A 20,762-nucleotide genomic window follows, 5' to 3' on the forward strand; every position below is an offset into this window, starting at 1 on the left:
TAAACAGAGGTATCGAAGCCCTGTTCGTGTATACGAATATTATTCAATATCAATTTGTGGGTGACGTCGCTGCTCCTCTTTTACGAATCGTTGCTAGACCAGATAATGCTGACAAGAAAACGTTCATTCAAACGTTCACTAATATTGATTACTATCCGCTAAGACTTAACGAACTAGAAATTATCAAGGTAGAAATAAAAACCGACGCAAATTTACATGTACAGTCCCGGACAAAAGTTTCTGGACATTTTCATTTGGCTGCCATTTTGTTCCTATTTGGGCTTAAATAACAAAATAGGACTTTCTAGATCGGTAGCCTTCTCAAAATTATTTTAAAATTACAAATGACACTGTGGCGCTAATAGGGCGTTAGCCATAGCGGAAATAGTAAAGCCCCCGATAATGACGTTACGAAATAATGCTTCAAATGGATGAATAATGCTATCGCTGCACGCGTCTTGTCACGTAGAATACGAAACTGTTTTCAAATTGTAATTCGGTTCAGAAAATCAAAAGTTATGACAAAAAACGTGACGTTCAAAACAATAGCAAATAAGCCTAACAATTATTAATTTTATCTATATCAACTTAGCTCCGTATTAAATATTACGATCAGAAAAACAAGATTTTCCAACCCGAGAATTTTTAGTTCCAAACTGACATATGAGAAATGAGAAATTATGAATTAGACTCAGTCTTCAGAAATGGAGGGTTGTTGGTGGCGGTTTGTAAACGTCTAAATATTTAGAGATTTGGATATGTTTAATGATTTTTTATAATTTCCTAGTTGCTAATACAGTGGGTGGATATTTGGGGAAAATTCTTTTGACGGATATTTTACGGTAGACGGCGTTATGTGTTGAATCGGTATTAAAAGTTGGACGAGCCGCGGTATTGGATGATGGATAGTGTTTCAAGAATATACTTTGAGAAAGTTTAAGGAGCAAAATAGGTGGCATGACTAAAATACAGGTGTAACAGAGATAGTTTATGGAGCAAAATAGGTGGCATGACTAAAATACAGGTGTAACAGAACTTATTTGACGTCCGGTAATTAATGTTTGGACGCTTGAGAATTGGATGTTGAGAAATGCTCTGAAAATAATATTGTGGGAATCATATTTCGACGGCAAATTCATGAGGATGGTTGAGAAGACATTGTTCAATTCAAAGTGGATGAGAATGGTTTGAATTATAATAATATATATATATACAGGTTAAATTATTCGCAAGTTCTTATGACATGAAAATATTTTAAGACGTGGATAATTTTAACGTATTTCCCGCTTTCTCGGCTTTACTCTGCAAGTTTTCTTATTCCCAGCACATCTTAAACGTGATAATTATCCCTTTAAACTTTACTTAAGAATTTGGTTTTTTGAAAATTATGGCTGTTTTTGGAACATAGAGCAAAAAAGAGAGAGAGGTCCTAAAAACGATAAAAAGCTCAGCGTTTGCAATTGTGTCGTGTTTCAGCGTATGAAGATCGGAGCTCGGTCGTGCATAAAGATGAAGATCCCGTCGGGGAACCTTTCCAATATGCTAGGAAACCAATAGTTCTCCAGGAGTTGGACATATCGTTGGGCATTGTTCCGTTCTTCGACATGAACCAAACACCCGGAATTCGTTGCCGATTGCCAGCCCCAAACGTTGATTGAGAAACGGTCGCTGCTTTGGACCTCGGCGATGTAAGGCTCATTGTAGCGCGTGCAGGCAGGTCTCCTCACCCTTATCTTTATAACATTACAGAAATATAAATATTTGAATACTCAAGTCCACTGATAATTATATTAATAGACTATGTTGATCTTATCCTGTCATTCATCTCATTGCTTCCTCTCAATAAATGAAATTACCTGCCCATTATGTCCGACGACGAAACTTTTCTCGTCCGTGAAAACTACTCTTTCCCACTGCTCTAGTGTCCAATTTAAATGTAAACGAGAAAATTCCAGCCTCCCTCGTCAGTTCATGGCGCTCAACTTTTCTTTAGGACACGCGATCCTTCCATGAAGGCCTTGATTTGCCAAGGCTCTACGTACAGTCCTCACACTTGTCTGCAGCTCAAGTTCCGTTCTAACAAGCCGCGATGTTAGAAATGGCTGTGCCCTACTTGTCCTACCAATTAGTCGAACTTCTCTATATGTTAAATCCCTTGGTCGTCCTCCTCTTTGCCTATCAGCTCCACCGTTAAACTCGTTATTTCTGTCACGGTCAATCCAAGTAGCCACTGTCGTAGGTGAAACATTTAACTGCCGAGCGATTTCGCGATTACAAAAACCTTGCTCATGAAGTTCAACAATTTGACGACGAATTAATACTCTATCAGCCATTTTTCTTGTTGTTTATATAGTAAACTTGGAATAGGTGAAAATATTTTTTCGTCGAGTAGAAGGTAAAAATTTGTTTTTGGATGAAAATAGACATTCTTAAAAACTTAATTTAACGATGGAGGTGATAGACAAAGAATAGGACGACCAAAGATTTGACGTCCGAGAAGTTTTTTAAGCGTGATACTTGTGAGCAACTTCAAATAAGTTTAAAACCGTAAGATGAACTTTGTTGAGACAGGGTCTTTTTGAACGCTTCGCGTGGCACTTAAGAAACGTGAAGTTTCTTTTCTCTAAAAGTCTAAAGAGGCTTCAATTTGGAACAGAGCAGGGTTGTTGATTTTTTTGATTTTTTCAAAAAAACAAAATAATTGATGTTTTTATTTAAATCGGATTTTTTTAATTTTAATTGATTTATTGTCTTTTTATTGAACTACTAGATAGTAAATTACCAACATGAAAAGTCTTGAGTCAAAATTAACCCCATGCAAAATAATCATGACATTTAAGCAGCTATTGGATATTGTAGCTATTCAAATGCTTGTATAAAAAGACTAGCTTGACCGTTATTTCATTTCTTAGCCTGTCCAGCAAGACAAACTGAAGTTCTGGGAAAAACTTAAACTGAAATATAACAACACTATGATTGTTTTTAATTATAGGTCTTTTCTAGTTAAGTTTCTTCTCGAGTTTCTAAACCTACTTCTTGGAATCTTAGAAAACATTTTTTAAAAATAAAAATATATTCTTAATTTTAATTAAATGATTTTTTTAAAAAAATCGCTTGATTTAAATCAAACAACCCTGGAACAGAGCACACAAATTAGACACTCGAGCAGTTAGAATGTGTAGTCTTTACGAATGATTAACGTTTCATCGTCGGACTCGATGGCCAGGTAATTTTTTAGAGGATGGATGTGCACCAATTTATGCCCATCCACTCGAGCACTCGAAAGGCTTCATGTGGTTTAGTAGGGTAAAAGTCTTAAAACGGAACTTAAAGAATGCCATTTTTTACAATTCAAATAATAGAACTTATATGTTGCCTTTCATAGTTTCTCTATTAGGTGATGAAATGATCTTCAAAAAGCTGCGATATCAAATTATGAATGGTTGTAGCATTTTTCAAATATTATAAATTTTATTACGCGTTATTATTGCTATTTTAGAGGAAACCTTTTCGTATATTTCTATGTAAATATTGTAATAATATTGTAAAATATAATGTTTACCAAAAGTTCTACGGCTAAAAATTTTAAAAATCAATTTCTATTTATGTAAAAAGGCGGATCTCAGTCTCTTTTTCTTTCCAAGGGTTTTTATCCTACTTCCGGGTGTCATAGGAGCATGGATAAAGAATTCGCGTGAGGAAATTTGTTTTCACGCTATAGGATAGGCAACTCCCCTATTTCTGACGACAGCTTATTCTGTATAATCTGATTCAGCTTGGGTTGTCAGCACGCGCAAAGCTGGGTCTCTATGTAACGTAGCTTTGTGCGTGATGACAAGAGACGAAGAAAATAATGTTTCTCTGGATTTAAAATATCCGCGAGTTTTAGCTCAAATGTATGGGCGGAAATTCTAGTAGGCTTCGAAAAAAGTTGAAGTGCCTCGACTGTCGAGTGTCGACTTCATAGTCGAGCCAGTGACTTTTAAAATTTCAAGTAATACTAATTTAGACTATTAAGAAGGATGTTAGAGTTAGTATTATAAATATTTATTACGTTTCTAAACCTTTTGGGAATCTCAAGAAATAATTTTCGCTATTTTTAATAGCGCAACGTTCCTTGATAATGTTTGAAGGACCCACCAATTGATTACGTACGACTATGCATGTATTTGAAACTAAAGCCTACAGGTCCGTGCATTTGAGATAAAAATCTCGCGGACATTTATAATCCTTTTTTTCTTCGTCTCTTGTCAGCACGCCGAAAGCTACATAACATAGAGACCTAGCTTTGCGCGTGCTAACAACCCGAAGCTGAAAATAGAGTATATACAGAATAAGCTGCTGTCGGAGATAGGGGAGTTGCCTATCCTATAGCGTGAAAACAAATTTCCTCGCGCGCATTCTTTATCCAAAACAGAAGGTTGAAATTTGGCAAAGAGTTTCCTGAGACCCCGTGAATGGTATGAGTAATTCTAAAACTCCCACAAGTGTTCTTTCAGTGGTTGAACTTATTTCTCCCTTGAAATGAATAAAAGTCAACGAATTAATTAGAAATTGTCCAACGCCTGATCTATTGCACTACCGGATTGCTGAAGTGTTTCGGATTATATTGATAATGTATTTTTTCTATGATGGGAATAATTATCGGGGGGTTTTTCACTTTTCTCGGATAGGGTTAACAACCGAGGATTTTGTCTGGGGATGGGGGATTTTTTACAATTTCAGTAATGGGAGATTATGCCTGGGGTTCTTTGTCTTGGAAGTGTTTAGTCCGTATACCCGTGTGAATCGATATAACCTAAAAGCAATTTTTCAGTTCTAATATGTAAATCGAGATATGGAACAGGTTTTGAACACACTACCAGCTGTTTATACGTCAATCAATCCTGTATCGAGTTTTTTGCATAAGTTAATAAACCGTCGTAAGTATACTAATACAGAAATTAGTACTGGAAGACCAGTAAATCAAACCCATGTTCTACAATGCCCTATTTGTTACTCAAATTTCTAAGACACCACTAATCTAAGACATCGAGTTTTTTTTACATTGGGACTTTCAATTTAAATCTTAAGGACGTCTAGTAAAAGTCAGACACTTTTAGGCTTAACATCTATAATACCATTCGTTATAATTTGAAAATATTCAAGATGTATTTTTTTCCAAGTATTCATGATGCATTTTTTCTCTATATATTCATGAAGAACTGTTTTTCAAATATTCAAGATGGATTTTTTCTTAGTTATCATGATTGATTTTTCTAAATTTTCATGATTAAATTCTTGAAAATATTCATGATTAAATTCTTGAAAATATTCATGATGAGATTCTTAAAAATGTTCATGATCAAATTTTCAAAAATATTCATGATTAAATTTTTCCAAATATTCATGATAAAATTCCTGAATATTTTCATTAGTGAATAAACGTAAATCGTAACATCATATCCAACGTAGGCAGGCACTTGTTTACCGTGATTATACACTTTGGCGTGGTTGATGAATTAAGTGCTTGCCATGCTGCAAGCTTAAAAAACAAGGCTGCCTACCTACTCGGAAATAAAATACAAAAGGTATTTTTTTCTCGTTTCATGAAGCCCAGCCTCTATTATTATTATTATTATTATTATTATTATAATGTTGATGACTATGTAAATTCCAGTGAACTACTTATATAGTTTTTTATATACACATTAAAAATCCATTTCATTCATTTTTTGAAGACTACTTTTTTAAATACAACGTTCTATAATTAACCTTAGATTTAACAAAAAATATATGGCATTCTAAAAGTTAAAGAGATAGTAGTCTAATTTCAAAAGTGGTGGAAAAATTAAACTTCCAGACAAAAGGAGGAGTATTCGAATATCAATATTTTCATGTCATTAGGGCGAATGAGTCTTTTTAATTTAAATAATATAATAATTCGAACCATTATCTTCGGAGATTACCATCCATTTCACAATAAAAATTATTATTCGTATCCTTCTTCAAGAATTTGTCGTTGTTAGATTCTTCTCTAATTCATGTCATCGTGAATCTTCATCCCCGATTCTTCGCTACATTTCCATGGTAGACACGTCACCTATTCTGCAAACAGGAGTTCTGCCAAAATATTTATTCTCCAAGCACTCAAAACATTTCCTTACAAAATCCAACCAAACATTTTTATAACGAAAAGACACCCAAACATTATTTACCGAAAAGACACAAAAACATTAATCATCGAAAACCCACCCACCCAGAAGCTACACAAAATATTTTATTCTTTAAGAGCTTAAAACATTTACTACAGAAAAGCCACAGAAGAATTAAACCCAAAACGCAAACTTCGCACATGATAGAATATTTACAATATTTTTAATGTCAAAAATCCTTCCACTTTAGCAATTACAACTTGCTTATTATTCCAAATTCACGGACTTAACACTAGTGCTTCTAACTTCTATCTGTTTTGCACGTAACCGCTATACAAACCTCAAAAGAGACGAAAGTCGGTTACTTAAACTGATTAATTTGTATATCTACAACCGCCTATAAACCGAAATCCTATTATCCGTGCTCGTTATCTGTGGTTAATTTGATATAATTATCAAAACTGGTTTAGTATAGCTAAACAGGTGATAAAGCAGTTACACACAGAGTCCATGCGTACTGTAAAATATATGAATGACTTTGGTAGTAGATACAAGTCATATTTATTTATCAGATTTCATTTCAATTGAATGTTTCATTAACAAATAGGAACAATAGTACATAAATTGACGTATTCAGCGATTCCACCAATTTTTAAGACAAAGTAGAGCCGTAATGGTTTCAGGACATAAAGACCCCCGTTTGGGAGTCACAACGTCAGTTCCAAGTGAAAAAAGTCGTTCAGAGGGTACTGAAGATCCAGGAATTCCAAGGTAATCGCGGGCCATGATCGAGACTTTCTTATAATCGGTCTCGTGCATCTGCATTAAATAATGTCAAGTTATTTTGGACTACAACTAAAGGATTAACCGTCCACGTGTATTGTAGGTTAATGTATTACCTTCCACCATTGCAAAATATCGCTATGCGGTGGCGCTACTTCAGCTTTCAAATAAATAAGTAATTCAGAGGCTTTTGTTGTTCGTTTGGCTCTTTTGGGATATAATGCTGACACGTTGACCCCGGTATAATTGTCTTGCGTACATGACTCATTATGTACATCATTTATTTGGTGCAAGGTTGATACGTCATCGTAGTGCGAAGCGAAAACTGATACAATGACACTTTTAACCTTTTTGCAAAAGGTTACGTCATAATGGTCTTTAAGCCATTCAAGCTTCAGTGTTGGATTCATTGCTAACAATAAGATATCGTTAATTTAGCTCAATCCTTTGAAAACTTGATGAATCGCACATGTAATATAATATTGCAATGTTTTCATAATGATACAGATCATAACATACCCATAGCAATCCACAAAGCAGAAGTATCGGAATGTTTGAAATACGTCTTTAGTTTATCAAGGGCATTCTTACTAGCGTCTTTCATGGTTCCAGCTGACGTCTTTTCGGTTTCGTCCAATTTGTCCAGGATTAACTTGTACATTGGCATGATTATAGCTGCTGTAGGATACTTCGATTCGGAGATGCGATTTGTGGCAAAATCAAAGTCCTTGATGATGATATAAAATTCAATTACAAGAAAAATCTTAACCAAGCCAAGTAATAATAATAAACAAGAAAACAATAATATTTTGCTTGTCTCGAGAACCGTCTGCAAAATCCTAATGAGGCGAATTCTCTCGAAATTTTATAAGCGAATGTGGAAAAGGTTACTAGAGCAGACATTACTCTTAAAATATCAATCAAAGACTCTATTAGATGCCATTCTTCTGTATTCAACTGTAGGTTAAGTAAATCTCTGTCCGAACTTGTAATTGCGTCCAAAGCCTGCAAACGTGAAGAAATATGAGAAACCTTGAAGAATAATATGGAACCGTGCGTATGTACAGCTCTTTGCGTAATTGCTCTCTTTAGCATTGTATAAGTAGATCCCCATCTTGTCTTGACATCCAAGAGCAATTTGTTATCAGGAAGATCATAAATCACATTCAGCTCTGAAAATCTCTCTGATTTTGTGCGTGATATTCTAATTGTGCTTACATGACGTCTTACCTGTTAAACGCGCAACCATTAAATACTTTAAGTATATTTGGGTACAAACTCATTTACTTTAGTCACAGCTGAACCAATAGTTATTGTCGTCGTTTCAGCAGATTCGTTTGGTTGCGTTAAATTTGAATCGTATTCATTCTCATGAGTGGCAACCGACCTCAAAGATTTTAATAAATCCTGCACGACAATGTTCAAAACATGAGCGAAACATCGAATTCGATTTTCAGATGAAAATCAAAAACCCAACTCGGCGGAACGCGTTTGTAATTCTTCGGTAAATGTATCGTTATTTCCCGCGTTATCCATTGTCACGGCTAGCACCTAAGCAGGGGTTTAGTCAACACTTCTTAAATATTCTTAAAAGGTTTTAAAACAATTACTTTAGTGATTTGGCGGTCGCTCAGAAGCTTTAAGAATTTATCGCAAATATTTTTTCCTGTATGACGCCCAGGAAAAAACATAAACCCCAACAAGATGTCGTGTCCATTCCATGATTCGTCGACCCAGTGACACGTTACAGCAATGAAGGGTAACATATTTGCTGTTGTCCAACAATCATGTGTGAAGGACAATTGCCTCTCAGAGTTCTATTCAATTAAAAAGTAAACATTCCAAGTCCAATCATTTGACTAAGTTTACAACTGATATGACTTTACTAACCTTAACTAAATTGGTTATTACTTCTATTTCGGTATGGTATTCCTTTATAATATCAGTTTTAATTGTAGTATCTGATATTTGTAAATGGGTAAGAAACATGACAGGATTCAGGGAGCATAACATATCTCGGAAACTTTTATCTTCAACAATTTGAAATGCGTGGTCGGACAAAACGACAAATCTAACCAGTTGCAACCTTGCGTTTACTAATTCAGACTTGGAATGATCAAAGTTAAAAAACTTAAGCACTTGGTTAAAAATAAAAGTACATTTCCCATTGGTTTAATGGTAGCTAGTTGGAACATCACGATCAATGTTGGCAAACCTGCTAGGTTATTTTGAATAGATGATTTTGTTTGGTTAGTAATGGATTCTCTCGTCGTCAAGCAACCAGTTGAATAATATACCTTGATACCAACTTACAACACTAAACCTAACAGGGGAATGTATGTATTGCTATTTAATAAGCGTTTTTACTTGATTCTTGCCTAGTGGTACGTCAGGATGTTTCCCAGCCTTTGCAAACATAGGTTGCACCTTGTCCGGGTGTTTAGAAACTAGGTGATGGCGCAAATTTCCCGTACTACGGTTTGTCTTTGAGTCTTGGCAATATCTACCACTACCAATGTTATGTAATATTTCAGTGAAAAATATAATTCCACGACCGCTAACAAATTTAGTTTAAATTTAAGTTCAATTTCACTTACCCAGAGCAATGAACGCATTTAGCATATACTTTAAATGTACCATCAGATTGGATAACATTGTCCTTGGTAAAGTGGTTCCAAACCTCACTTCTTTTTCCCCGCTCCGCGTTGCTACTCCGCGTTTCCGAACAAGTAGCCATTTAAAGCCCGATTGATTGTTTTTCAAATCAAAACTGAACGTAGCGATGATAATTTACGATATGGGGCCGTATTCTGCAGAAAAAGTATGCTCCTCCCCCGGACTTAAGCTCGCTGATTGGTCGGTCCGGATCGAACTTAGGGCTTTTCATTGGCGGTGGCGGTTTTGGGGCAAATCTCACTTAAGACTTGTGATAGGTTGAAATTTTCGAGCAGACGACATTGACACGTGTCAAAATATACACCAAATTCAAAGTAGTAATTTTAGAACTCGGCAAACCGTTCAGCACCATGAATCGGTTAATTGACCGGTTTTTTTGCTTTCTCTTTTCACCGGAACTTAGCAGACTACACTTCGTCGTTGCTAATGGCGGTAATGGCAGGTAATGGATTATATTGTTCTTGGTGTTGTTGACTTTAGAAAGAAAGACAACTAAATTATTGTTTTAAATACTGTTAGTTTACAAAATATAAGGGTTTGCGTTGTTATAATTTAAAAAATATGCCTTTGTTTTGTGGGAAAATAAAGTCGAACTCTGCCCGAAGTCGAAAAGGATTAACACCGAGGCTTATGACGAAGAAACTCCTCTGTAGACTGTAGTAAGTAGTAAAGAAAGATTTTATTGTTTCTGTTATTGACTTATTGTTTGGTTCTGTAAGATAAGTTTCAAGCAACAGAGGCACGCTAGTAAATGATTGGAACATGAAATGAGGCACCATCCCATAGCGAAGGTATTTCGTCATTCATTGGCCATGACCAAGATAATTGTGTTTTGATACAAATATGATTGCCTAATCCTTATGGGTCATGAAAGCCTGATTCGTTATATTTATAATATATATTCCATGACTGTCACAGCCATCTTCCCTGGCACTTGGCACCGTGAACTGTACCTATTTTATAATCAAAGCACCAACAGCGAAAGAAATACTTCTACCTTTTATTAAGCAACTATTGCATTAATGTTCAACTGGTAAATAAAGTTGCACACATGTCTAACAAATAGAAATATTCATATGCTTTTCTTTTATTATAGATTTGTGGTAATGACATTTCTATCATTGACACTGGCAATGGCAATGGAGAATTATCTAGGGTGGGCACTTCCTCTAAGGATATCTGCCAACATTGAAGTGTTGTAATCAACTTGCATATTAAGGTATTAACACTTTTATTAGTTGAGCATGCTTTACTCTAAGGTATCCCTTTAAAGAGAAGGCTGGCATAGTTGTTGCAAGTATAAACTACCAACGAGTATGTGATTTGCGCCTATACAAATAAGAGGTGAGCTCTTTAAAGGTTTGGATTAGATAAACAAATCAAACTTAACTAATTATTATTATGGTAATAAAGAATCAATTATAGGAAAATAAGTAATGGAGAGGAAACAATGTCGAGACTGAATGATGAGCTGTTACTCAAAACAGTTTAGCAACATTATTTAAATAAAACTTGAGTTTATTTTGACTTTATCACATAGGATTCTCGATGTAAATTAGTTTCTTATTGTCAATGTCTATAAGACCATTTTATTAGACGGCCACTAAATGCACATCTATGGTATTATTATCTGATGTAGGCAAATGTATGAGTCTGTTGGAATGGTATTTGGATGAAGGAACTGGCATTCATGTGCATATGTTCTTGAGCATTGTTGTTTATGTATTATCATTATAAGATTGTATTAATATAGAACCAATGGAAATCATGTATCGAACCTAAAATCCTATATATGGAAAAAAGGCTTTTATTGATCATCTTTGTTGCAGTTTTAAAAGAAGATTCCCCATATTTGTAGTTTTCAACAAGTCACGAAGCATTACTGAAACAAAATATTTAAAATGACCTTCATTTTGCACATTCTATTCTAAAAACGTACGTGTTTCAATTTAAACTTTAGTTATTGATTTATTCGCTACTACCCCTTTATTGTTAAATCACAATTAAAAAATGTGCCACTATAGGAACTAGTAAGCCTATTGGTGATTCTATCTCACATTGGCTATTTTTTTATCTAAGTGATCCGTCTTTAATGTTTGAGCACCCCTATGTATTTATTAAATTATGATTATTATTTATTTGGCACCCAAAGTTACTGGCAACCACAGAGGCAGAAGAGCCTATTTAAGGTTACCCGGACGTACAATACAAATATAGAAAACAATAAATATCAAGTATACAAAAATATAAAAAAATAAAGGAAGTTTAACAATTTTTAGAGAGCCAAGTGTCCAAGAAAAATTTCGAGATATTAGTCTTAAATACGGGTAGAGAAAGGTCGTTTGCTATTTCCCTAAGACATACGGGAAGATTATTCCATAACCGTACAGACCGAAAGAAAAATGACTCCTTTAACGCGAGGCATCTGGCGTAGTGTAAGGAATACGTTAGTACGGAGTGTCTGGGATTCTCCGTCAGTATATCGTCCAATTGAAAGTATTGGCAGTCGCCACGCAAAAATGAATTAAGATGAATTAAGACAATAAAACTGCAACATTTGAATGGGTAGGAAATAGGGAGTCAACATATTCTTGTGTTTCATTATTATTTCTCCAACAGTTCCATAAAAGTTGGACATTTACCAACTACATATTTACATACATTGCTGGAGAATATCCGAATTCGAGTATAAGATAACTAACAATTTACGCCATACTGACAAATGTCAAGTTCAAAACTGGGAATAAAGGTACATTTTACGAGTTCATGGACGTAACTGGTTCGGCCTCCAGTTTTACCGCTCTCCATTGTCAAAGCAGTCTTCTTTCATATATCGCCTTTCAAGATGGTCACTATCTTCTTGATCTCTTCCAACCAACAATCTTCCTCATTGACATCATTAACCTATCTGTGTTCCCTGATGTTTTATCCAGTTATCCTTCCTCTGCTGTGTGGTGTTTTGACAGTGAATGAAGTTATTAAAGTACATTGTCCCCGTATTGCTATCTTTAATTTGCTAAAATAAACCTGTTTGTAACAGAAGAAAATGAAGAGAAATTCCTACTATAGAGGTCAAAAATAGTTCCCATTCGAGTTCATGTCAAACACGTCATAACCACAAATCTATAATAAAAGAAAAGCATATGAATATTTCTATTTGTTAGACATGTGTGCAACTTTATTTACCAGTTGAACATTAATGTAATAGTTGCTTAATAAAAGGTAGAAGTATTTCTTTCGCTGTTGGTGCTTTGATTATAAAATAGGTACAGTTCACGGTGCCAAGTGCCAGGGAAGATGGCTGTGACAGTCATGGAATATATATTATAAATATAACGAATCAGGCTTTCATGACCCATAAGGATTAGGCAATCATATTTGTATCAAAACACAATTATCTTGGTCATGGCCAATGAATGACGAAATACCTTCGCTATGGGATGGTGCCTCATTTCATGTTCCAATCATTTACTAGCGTGCCTCTGTTGCTTGAAACTTATCTTACAGAACCAAACAATAAGTCAATAACAGAAACAATAAAATCTTTCTTTACTACTTACTACAGTCTACAGAGGAGTTTCTTCGTCATAAGCCTCGGTGTTAATCCTTTTCGACTTCGGGCAGAGTTCGACTTTATTTTCCCACAAAACAAAGGCATATTTTTTAAATTATAACAACGCAAACCCTTATATTTTGTAAACTAACAGTATTTAAAACAATAATTTAGTTGTCTTTCTTTCTAAAGTCAACAACACCAAGAACAATATAATCCATTACCTGCCATTACCGCCATTAGCAACGACGAAGTGTAGTCTGCTAAGTTCCGGTGAAAAGAGAAAGCAAAAAAACCGGTCAATTAACCGAATCATGGTGCTGAACGGTTTGCCGAGTTCTAAAATTACTACTTTGAATTTGGTGTATATTTTGACACGTGTCAATGTCGTCTGCTCGAAAATTTCAACCTATCACAAGTCTTAAGTGAGATTTGCCCCAAAACCGCCACCGCCAATGAAAAGCCCTAAGTTCGATCCGGACCGACCAATCAGCGAGCTTAAGTCCGGGGGAGGAGCATACTTTTTCTGCAGAATACGGCCCATGATCACATTGTCTCAAACGGATAACTAACCAAAGGGTTTTGTGAATCAAATGACGTAAACTCAATGATAAAAATGTCTATAAACAGTTATCGCGGATTGTAAGACTAGATAAAAAAACGGATAAAACACATGTAACATGAACGAGTATAAATAGGATCACAGCAGGTAGCTGTCAACTGCAGTTGGTTGAAAAAATCCATTAATCTTTTATTAAAACGGTTTGAACTTCAACCAGTTTATCAGTTGGCGTAACCGAACATAGACGACGGTTGGAAGCACTACTTAACACTACCCTGCACACAAATCCAAAATTTCTACTTTCCAAAGAGCCATCCAAAACCGTTATCTCTAAGTTTCTATTGTCCTTTTAAAATCAAGACCCTACTGGCAATTAACTAATAAATAAATAAATTACTGACCGTAATTCTTAAAACCTCATTTCTATAATTTCAGAGTAAAACCATGCTATGGCTTGAACATCCTGTTTTTCTGATCGTAATGTTTTACTACTGAGCTAAGGTGATATAGATAAAATATATAATCGTTAGGCTTATTTGCTATTGTTTTGAACGTCACGTTTTTTGTCATAACTTTTGATTTTCAAAACCGATTTACAATTTGAAAACAGTTTCGGATTCTACGTGACAAGACGCGTGCAACGATAGCATTGTTGATCCATTTGAAGCATTATTTCGTAACGTCATTATCGGGGGGCTTTACTATTTCCGCTATGGCTAACGCCCTATTAGCGCCACAGTGTCATTTGTAATTTTAAAATAATTTTGAGAAGTAAACCTATTTAGAAAGTCCTATTTTGTTATTCTAGCTCAAATAGGAACAAAATGGCAGCCAAATGAAAATGTCCAGAAACTTTTGACAGGGACTGTACATGCAATTGAAACAGGTTATCCCGTAAAATTATATTACAGAGAATTTACAGTTGAACTTACGTGACTAAGTTCCTGTAAATATTACATGGCTAGATCCGTTAAACTAGTAGGAAAAAATGTTATAAATACACAAATTTCAACTGTACTTCTCAGTCAAATGGACGTGTATTTTTAACGGAGGAATTTGTAAAATGTACCTGTTATAATTCAGTGACATTGACTTGGGTGATATAGTAGTTTTAACAAGGAAAATTGTCGAAAATACATGTTATAACTCAGTAAAACTGACTTGGGTGGTAGAGTAGTTTTAACAAAGAAAATTGTAGAAAATACTTGTTATAATTCAGTAAAACTGACTTGGGTGATAGAGTAGTTTAAACAAGGGAATTTGTAGAAAATACATGTTATAATTCAGTAAAATTGACATATGTTATAGTGCAGTTTTACCACCGAAACATGTAGAAAATACATGTTATAATTCAGTAAAATTTACATATGTTATAGTGCAGTTTTACCACCGAAACATGTAGAAAATACATGTTATATTTCAGTAACATCTACTTGCGTTTTAGAGTATTTTCAACTGATAAGTGGGCTAAAAAAACATAAGATATTCCTGTAGCTCTAACTGTAGTGAAAGAGTAATTTCAACAGAGATATCGGTAGAAAATATGTCACAATTTCTGTAGATTTTACGGAAGAGATGAAGTAGTATCAACACAAAATCGTGTATAGTTTACGCTAAAAATTCATGAAGCTTTTACAGAAATATTAATATAATTTCTACAGCGAAACCCGTAAAAATACTTATCATTTCCATAAAATTTACTTTAGTGATAATGTTGTTAAAATGAAAAACTGGTTTCAAATACGTAAGAGGTTTCAACAGATAAAATATGAAGTAGATCATACCACCCGGGTCGTATTATATGCTTATGGTAAAAATGGTATCTGCCTTGAATATATCAAAAAATAGGTACAATAAAACAAAAATCATTTTAAATTTTAGCTTTTATTAGGATTTGTACTTTTTAACAAAAATCGTCAGAATTAACCTAGATGGCAAAATAAAAAATGGTTAAATATTTCCCAGTTATTTCAATTGAACTTGAATTGAAAGGGAATGAAACTTACCATCAGTCCATTCCATTTGTGAAACTTTATTTATTAGGCCTATTACTTTCGGGTCAACTATATCCTTAGTTTTTTTACAATTTAATTTTGCAATATACTTTTGTTAAGTAAAAAAATGGAATTAGATAATTAGTTAGACGAACTTCGAGCCAAAAAGGAGTACAACCCTATGCTGTAACCTTTGGGCTAAACGCTTTAGAAATATGGTGTGCAAGCCGCGAGAAATATATTTTGGTATTTCTAAAAATATTAAAAACTCAAGAACTATAGGTTATATTATAAATCTCAAGAAATAAATATAGGATCTATAGAGCTATTTCAGTGGGGGAAAATTTCGTCTGCTACGAAAATTGGGCCTGCCTTTGAGTGTGTAGGGCGGACATTTTGTGAGGGTTTTCTCTATGGGCAAATAGCATTGGTGACGTAGCCATTACCCCCTCTGAAATAGCTCTATAGTATAAGTCTCAAGAAATATAGGATAAGTCTCAAGGAATATAGGATCTATATTAAACCACTCTTCAAACAATCAAGCACCAGGCTCTATGAAAGTCTATAATTACCTCTGAAACAACTCCAAAGTACATGGACATCCCTCTGGATATTTCAAATTCAAAACATAAAACATTCCAAAGAACATGGCCAGTGCCAAAGCAAGTTTATCACTTGGTAAATGATCGTTAATTATTCTTCTGTCGACCGTAAGCATCAGTTCAGTAGCCTCAGGCAAGCTTTGACCTAAGAAGTGACAAAGTCCATGGAGTTTGCTTTGAACGTAATTAATAGAAAATTATTTACCAAAAACAATCAAGCAAGGATGAAGTGGCACTTTTTTCAAAACCTCTTCTTTAGGAGTACCAAGCTGTTAAGTATAAAATCGAATCAGTTATTCTGAACTTTATAAAGATTAAGAAGTATACGATTTCATTCGGCTTACTTCAAAGATAGGGAAAATGTTCTCAGGTGCTTCATTAAAATGATTCATTATCATTAATACCACAGAACCAATCACAGCTGTTTGATTTCTAATATTTTTTTCTTTAAGAGTTTTCAGAGTCGTTTTGCACATATCCTTGGTACTCTTAGCAAAAAATGTACAGAAAATATTGCTTTTCAAGTCGAAAAACCTTTCAAATAAGGAAAAAATGTCTTTTCCCATCATCTCTTGCAAATGAACTTTAAGGCCAACAAGTTCAAATAAAAATGGCCACTTTTCAAGGAGATTTTCAACACTAGTATTATTATGTATATCAAGTCTTTGAAGACCGTAGGTCTGTTTCATTCGTGCTTCCACTATATTAGTATCAGGATTCATTTCAAAAAACATTTTCTTTAAAATTTCACATGCATCCTCTGACGTTTGCAACTCCTCCTCATTTATTGTCGGGTTGAATTTAAGGTTTGTATTGTTTACATCAATCAAACGAGCCTGTTTTCCTTTCTTAATGTTTTTTACCAAGGGCATCACTTTTTCGGTTTGTCGGGAAAGATTTTCAAGCCGTACGTACAGTTGGACCGTAAAACTATGATAACCACATCCTAACACTTCTCCATCAATTACGTCCTTTACAGCGTTTGGGAAACGTTGGTTGAAATGGCTGGCTATTATCCTCATGTCGCTCCGACTAGGCCTTGGGGATCGTTTGATGGCATCATCTACCAGATTCCTTACAACAGCATTCCGATTTTTACCTTTCCGTGTGACGTAGTCCAGGAGAGGTTCTGTAACGGCCGTGTGTGTCTGTGTGTCTGTCTGTGGGTGTGTCTGTCTGTCCGTTGTTACACCCACGTGACCGCGTTCGCAGTTTGCGTATCGGAGCAAACGTGTTCGCCATTTCCGAACTGCTTTCACAGTCACGGAAATGGCTCCTCCACTTGAGTTCTCACACCACCATCTTCTGGTCTTTGTCCATCCCACACGGACACTAGTCTGTTCTTACTGGCTTCTAATCACCACCATCTTCTGGTCTTCGTCCATTCCACGTGGACACCAGTCTGTACATACTGGCTTCTAATCACCACCATCATCTGTTCTTTGTCAATCCCACATTGACACCAGTCTGCACTTACACTGGCTTCTAACAACACCATCCACTGGTCTTCCGTCTATTCCACATAGACACCAATCTGTATCATTGGCTTCTACTCCATTATCATCGTTTGGTTTTAGGATATACGCGGCGATCAGCTAGGGTTACGAGAAACGTCTATCCTCCCTAAGGTGGGATCGACCACCGAAGGTTTTCGCAATTGCGCTTTTTCCTTATTAATATAATGGAAACGAATCGTATATATACCCCAAAATTTGAAGAAAGCGGGAAGAGGGGTACCATTCACTTTAAACGTCAATATTAGCAAAGTTTGAGAAGATAATAGGTATAACTTTATTTTAAACGATTTAACTATTATTAATGTTAATTATTGAAGATTAAAATAATTAAAAATAATTATATTTATTTAAATATTAAAGATAAACCTCTCGTGCAAAGAGAGAGATTATCATTGCCTCCTATATCTACCAAGGCCCGTGCATGCGATATATTTCCTTCATTGCCTCCTATATCTATCAAGGCCCGTGCATTGTGATATATTTCATTCATTGCATAAACATAAGCGAGATTGTTTTGGGAAAAAAATACTGCTTCCACTAATGGGTTTATACTCCTTGTTACTGTTGTATAGAGTAATCATGAGAAAAGCTTTAAAAATTACGAGGACAGACCTTTTTTATCCTCATTCAAAAATATTTTTTGGTGCTAAGATAGCTTTAAAAAATCCAAACGGTTAGGCATTGGTAAAAAAGACAAATGATATTTTTCAAATCTAATGAGATAACGCCCATCTAGTTGAAAATTGCCGTTTTTTATCCGCGGGAGCCATTCTTAATGAGAATTTCGATGCTAGTAGGTTGTCAATTAAACTACCGGCATATTATTGTTGTTGGAAATTGGATATTAAGTCAAATTAGTTGGTTGTAAAGAGCCAGCAGGTTTTTGCCACTTCTTTTTGTGAGTATTTGATTTTTATATGTAAAATGGAGGAAGATAATGTTGAGAGTAAGGATGAAATGCGGAAGCGCAAAGCGCGGGAAAGGATGAGGGCAAAAAGGTCGACGTTTTCATTGGATACTTAAGGTTATATAATCTTCTCGACACGGAGAGGTAATATTTTGGTTTTCCCGACTTGTTTTGTGAGAGTTGCACATCTGTTGCTAAAGCTTTTTGAACTTGCTTGTTGAAAATATCCATATTTAATACATAGGCCGAAATTGTTTGGTCAGTATTTATACATGAAGTTCCTGATTTCTGTGGGTGATATTAACATGAAGTTAATAAAAATTACCAAATTAAATATGGGGAAATAATATTATGTGGTTTAAATATTACCGAAGGCTGGCTTAAATTTGAAGCTGCATTACTGGACGATAATTTGTCATTGACTTCAGCTCCAGAAGCTGTTGGACCAAGAGCTTTCTCCGAAACTATTTAAAATAATCAAAATTTGAAGTATTGTAAGTAGCTGTGTATAGTTTATGCTAAATTGGGCTTGGTTTTTCACCAACCTATTTCCGGTGCTACATCAAGAAGGTTCGATTTTATGAAACTCAGAAGCCTTCGTGATTGTATAGGTTTTAGAGCCGTGTCGTTAAGGTCCGACAATGATACATATTTTAGATCGTCAACTTTCTCTACGCCTATTTTGTCACTGGCAAGGTGTTCAGTGAGATCTTTAATTGCTGCCTTATCCAAGTTTGACAAGGCTTTCGATAGAAAATCAGTAACGTTTTCTGAAGCATCTCTTGAATAGGCTGCAGCCATCTATAAAACAATTTCATTATATGAAAATAATTTTGAAAACAAACGCAATTTAAAACTTCGATATATATAGTCCCCATTATTTTGAAGCTTAAAATAACGGTATAAATATGTCTTGAAACGTAATGTTACTTGACTGGCAGTATATTTAACATAATTCCCTCTCAAAAAATCAATTAAATACCCACCAATAACATCAAATCCGGAATTCTAACCAACTGTGAAACTTCTAGGGGTGACAAACATTATGCTTTAAAGATAAAAACATTTTCCCAAATATATAATAGACCGGAAGAGGATAGAAATCAGCAAGATCAACCAGATTTGCTAGACGCCTTTGATTAATCTCGAATAACTCGTAAAGGTGTAATTCCCAATTATATTTGGAGCCAAACAGAGATGCACAAATATATACTACATCAGATGTTTTGTTAGGAACTATCAGGGTCTCGATACGTCCAAATAAAATTTCATCCTCTGTTGATTCCCAAACCACAAGTTGTCCCCGTTCATAAGTAGTACCTTTCACAGAAATTACAAATTGTTTAAGAAGGCGTTAATATATCGGAAAACGGTTTAGAATGTGGTGCTTTGACATATGCATGCATTGTGGATTACGTTACGTCTTGTTTTAAATTTTTGCAAACAGATTCGCGTCTGAGCTAAATCCCCAGAAGTATGCATTTAGATTTAAATTAACAGGGGATGTTCTGGTAAGTTTTTTAAATGGATTTGAAATCAAGTACAAACAACTTGCGTCATCATTTCATTGTCCTTTTAATCAGATATTCTTCAGTCATAAGGTTTAAAGGAAAGCGCGGCTCCGTTGGTGCCCCTTAAAGATCACTTTCCTGGCTAAGCTTTGGCAAGGTAGGTGTTATGCGTGTTGACAAGACGTGTTTTGACTTTGCTCGTGCTTTAATTTTTCAAACTTTTTCGAATTACTTTTAACATCGCCAAGGCTTAGAGTTTTTTTCTTTTACCACACCGTCGTATTGCGGTTTTTTGCAACTTTATTACGCAACCATGGCTAACGTTGATGCCGGTACCGTGAATGAAATACGCACAAGGCTAAGGGACAAATTGAACGCCTCCAACCTACTGTCACCCCACCTGTCGAACAGACCGAATAAACCTATGCCCGAGAAGACTACGGCGGCAGTTGGCGGTCCGCAGACTATGGAAAAAAACTTGGATTTACTGACCGCTATGTCTAACATGATCGACTCCAAACTT

The 20,762-nt window shown here is 35.2% G+C and overlaps 3 protein-coding genes and 2 long non-coding RNA genes across 23 annotated transcripts; 1 reads left to right on the forward strand and 4 right to left on the reverse strand.

The window, feature by feature from the left end:
- Positions 1–1,964: 1,964 nt before the first annotated feature.
- Positions 1,965–2,333, reverse strand: LOC149655883 (uncharacterized). Its single transcript, XM_089845062.1, has one exon. The coding sequence runs from the start codon at positions 2,331–2,333 to the stop codon at positions 1,965–1,967; it is 369 nt and encodes a 122-aa protein (XP_089701188.1).
- A 4,375-nt stretch (positions 2,334–6,708) lies between these two features.
- LOC149655884 (uncharacterized) lies at positions 6,709–7,340 on the reverse strand. Its single transcript, XM_089845015.1, has 2 exons — positions 7,034–7,340; positions 6,709–6,953 (listed from the first exon to the last, which is right to left on the reverse strand). The coding sequence occupies exons 1-2, from the start codon at positions 7,325–7,327 to the stop codon at positions 6,768–6,770; spliced, it is 480 nt and encodes a 159-aa protein (XP_089701141.1). The 5' UTR covers positions 7,328–7,340; the 3' UTR covers positions 6,709–6,767.
- Positions 7,341–9,738: 2,398 nt separating this feature from the next.
- LOC149655885 (uncharacterized) lies at positions 9,739–12,588 on the forward strand. 16 transcript variants are annotated; one of them, XR_016370271.1, is made up of 7 exons: positions 9,739–9,907; positions 9,997–10,035; positions 10,113–10,252; positions 10,313–10,384; positions 10,512–10,626; positions 10,690–10,937; positions 11,007–12,588. It is a non-coding gene; the product is annotated as an uncharacterized LOC149655885 (long non-coding RNA). The 16 variants fall into 16 exon arrangements; XR_016370266.1 differs by having other exon boundaries at positions 9,739–10,252; positions 11,007–12,158; positions 12,213–12,588; XR_016370268.1 differs by having other exon boundaries at positions 9,739–10,252; positions 11,007–11,528; positions 11,873–12,588.
- Positions 11,705–13,687, reverse strand: LOC149655886 (uncharacterized). Of its 4 annotated transcripts, none has more exons than XR_016370279.1 (6): positions 13,499–13,687; positions 13,371–13,409; positions 13,154–13,293; positions 13,022–13,093; positions 12,780–12,894; positions 11,705–12,716 (listed from the first exon to the last, which is right to left on the reverse strand). It is a non-coding gene; the product is annotated as an uncharacterized LOC149655886 (long non-coding RNA). The 4 variants fall into 4 exon arrangements; XR_016370278.1 differs by having other exon boundaries at positions 11,705–12,537; positions 12,621–12,716; positions 13,154–13,409; XR_016370277.1 differs by having other exon boundaries at positions 11,705–12,540; positions 12,621–12,716; positions 13,154–13,409.
- A 202-nt stretch (positions 13,688–13,889) lies between these two features.
- On the reverse strand, positions 13,890–19,529 carry LOC149655887 (uncharacterized). Its single transcript, XM_089845063.1, has 7 exons — positions 19,274–19,529; positions 19,098–19,192; positions 18,895–19,016; positions 16,649–17,378; positions 16,510–16,573; positions 16,275–16,449; positions 13,890–13,983 (listed from the first exon to the last, which is right to left on the reverse strand). Exons 1-7 carry the CDS (start codon positions 19,527–19,529, stop codon positions 13,890–13,892), a joined length of 1,536 nt encoding a protein of 511 aa, XP_089701189.1.
- Between the last annotated feature and the right edge of the window lie 1,233 nt (positions 19,530–20,762).

Source organism: Phalangium opilio, unplaced genomic scaffold, assembly GCF_054372755.1.
Source record: "Phalangium opilio isolate 3A_F unplaced genomic scaffold, DU_Popi_V2 ptg000078l_1, whole genome shotgun sequence".
Classification (NCBI taxonomy): Eukaryota; Metazoa; Arthropoda; class Arachnida; order Opiliones; family Phalangiidae; genus Phalangium; species Phalangium opilio.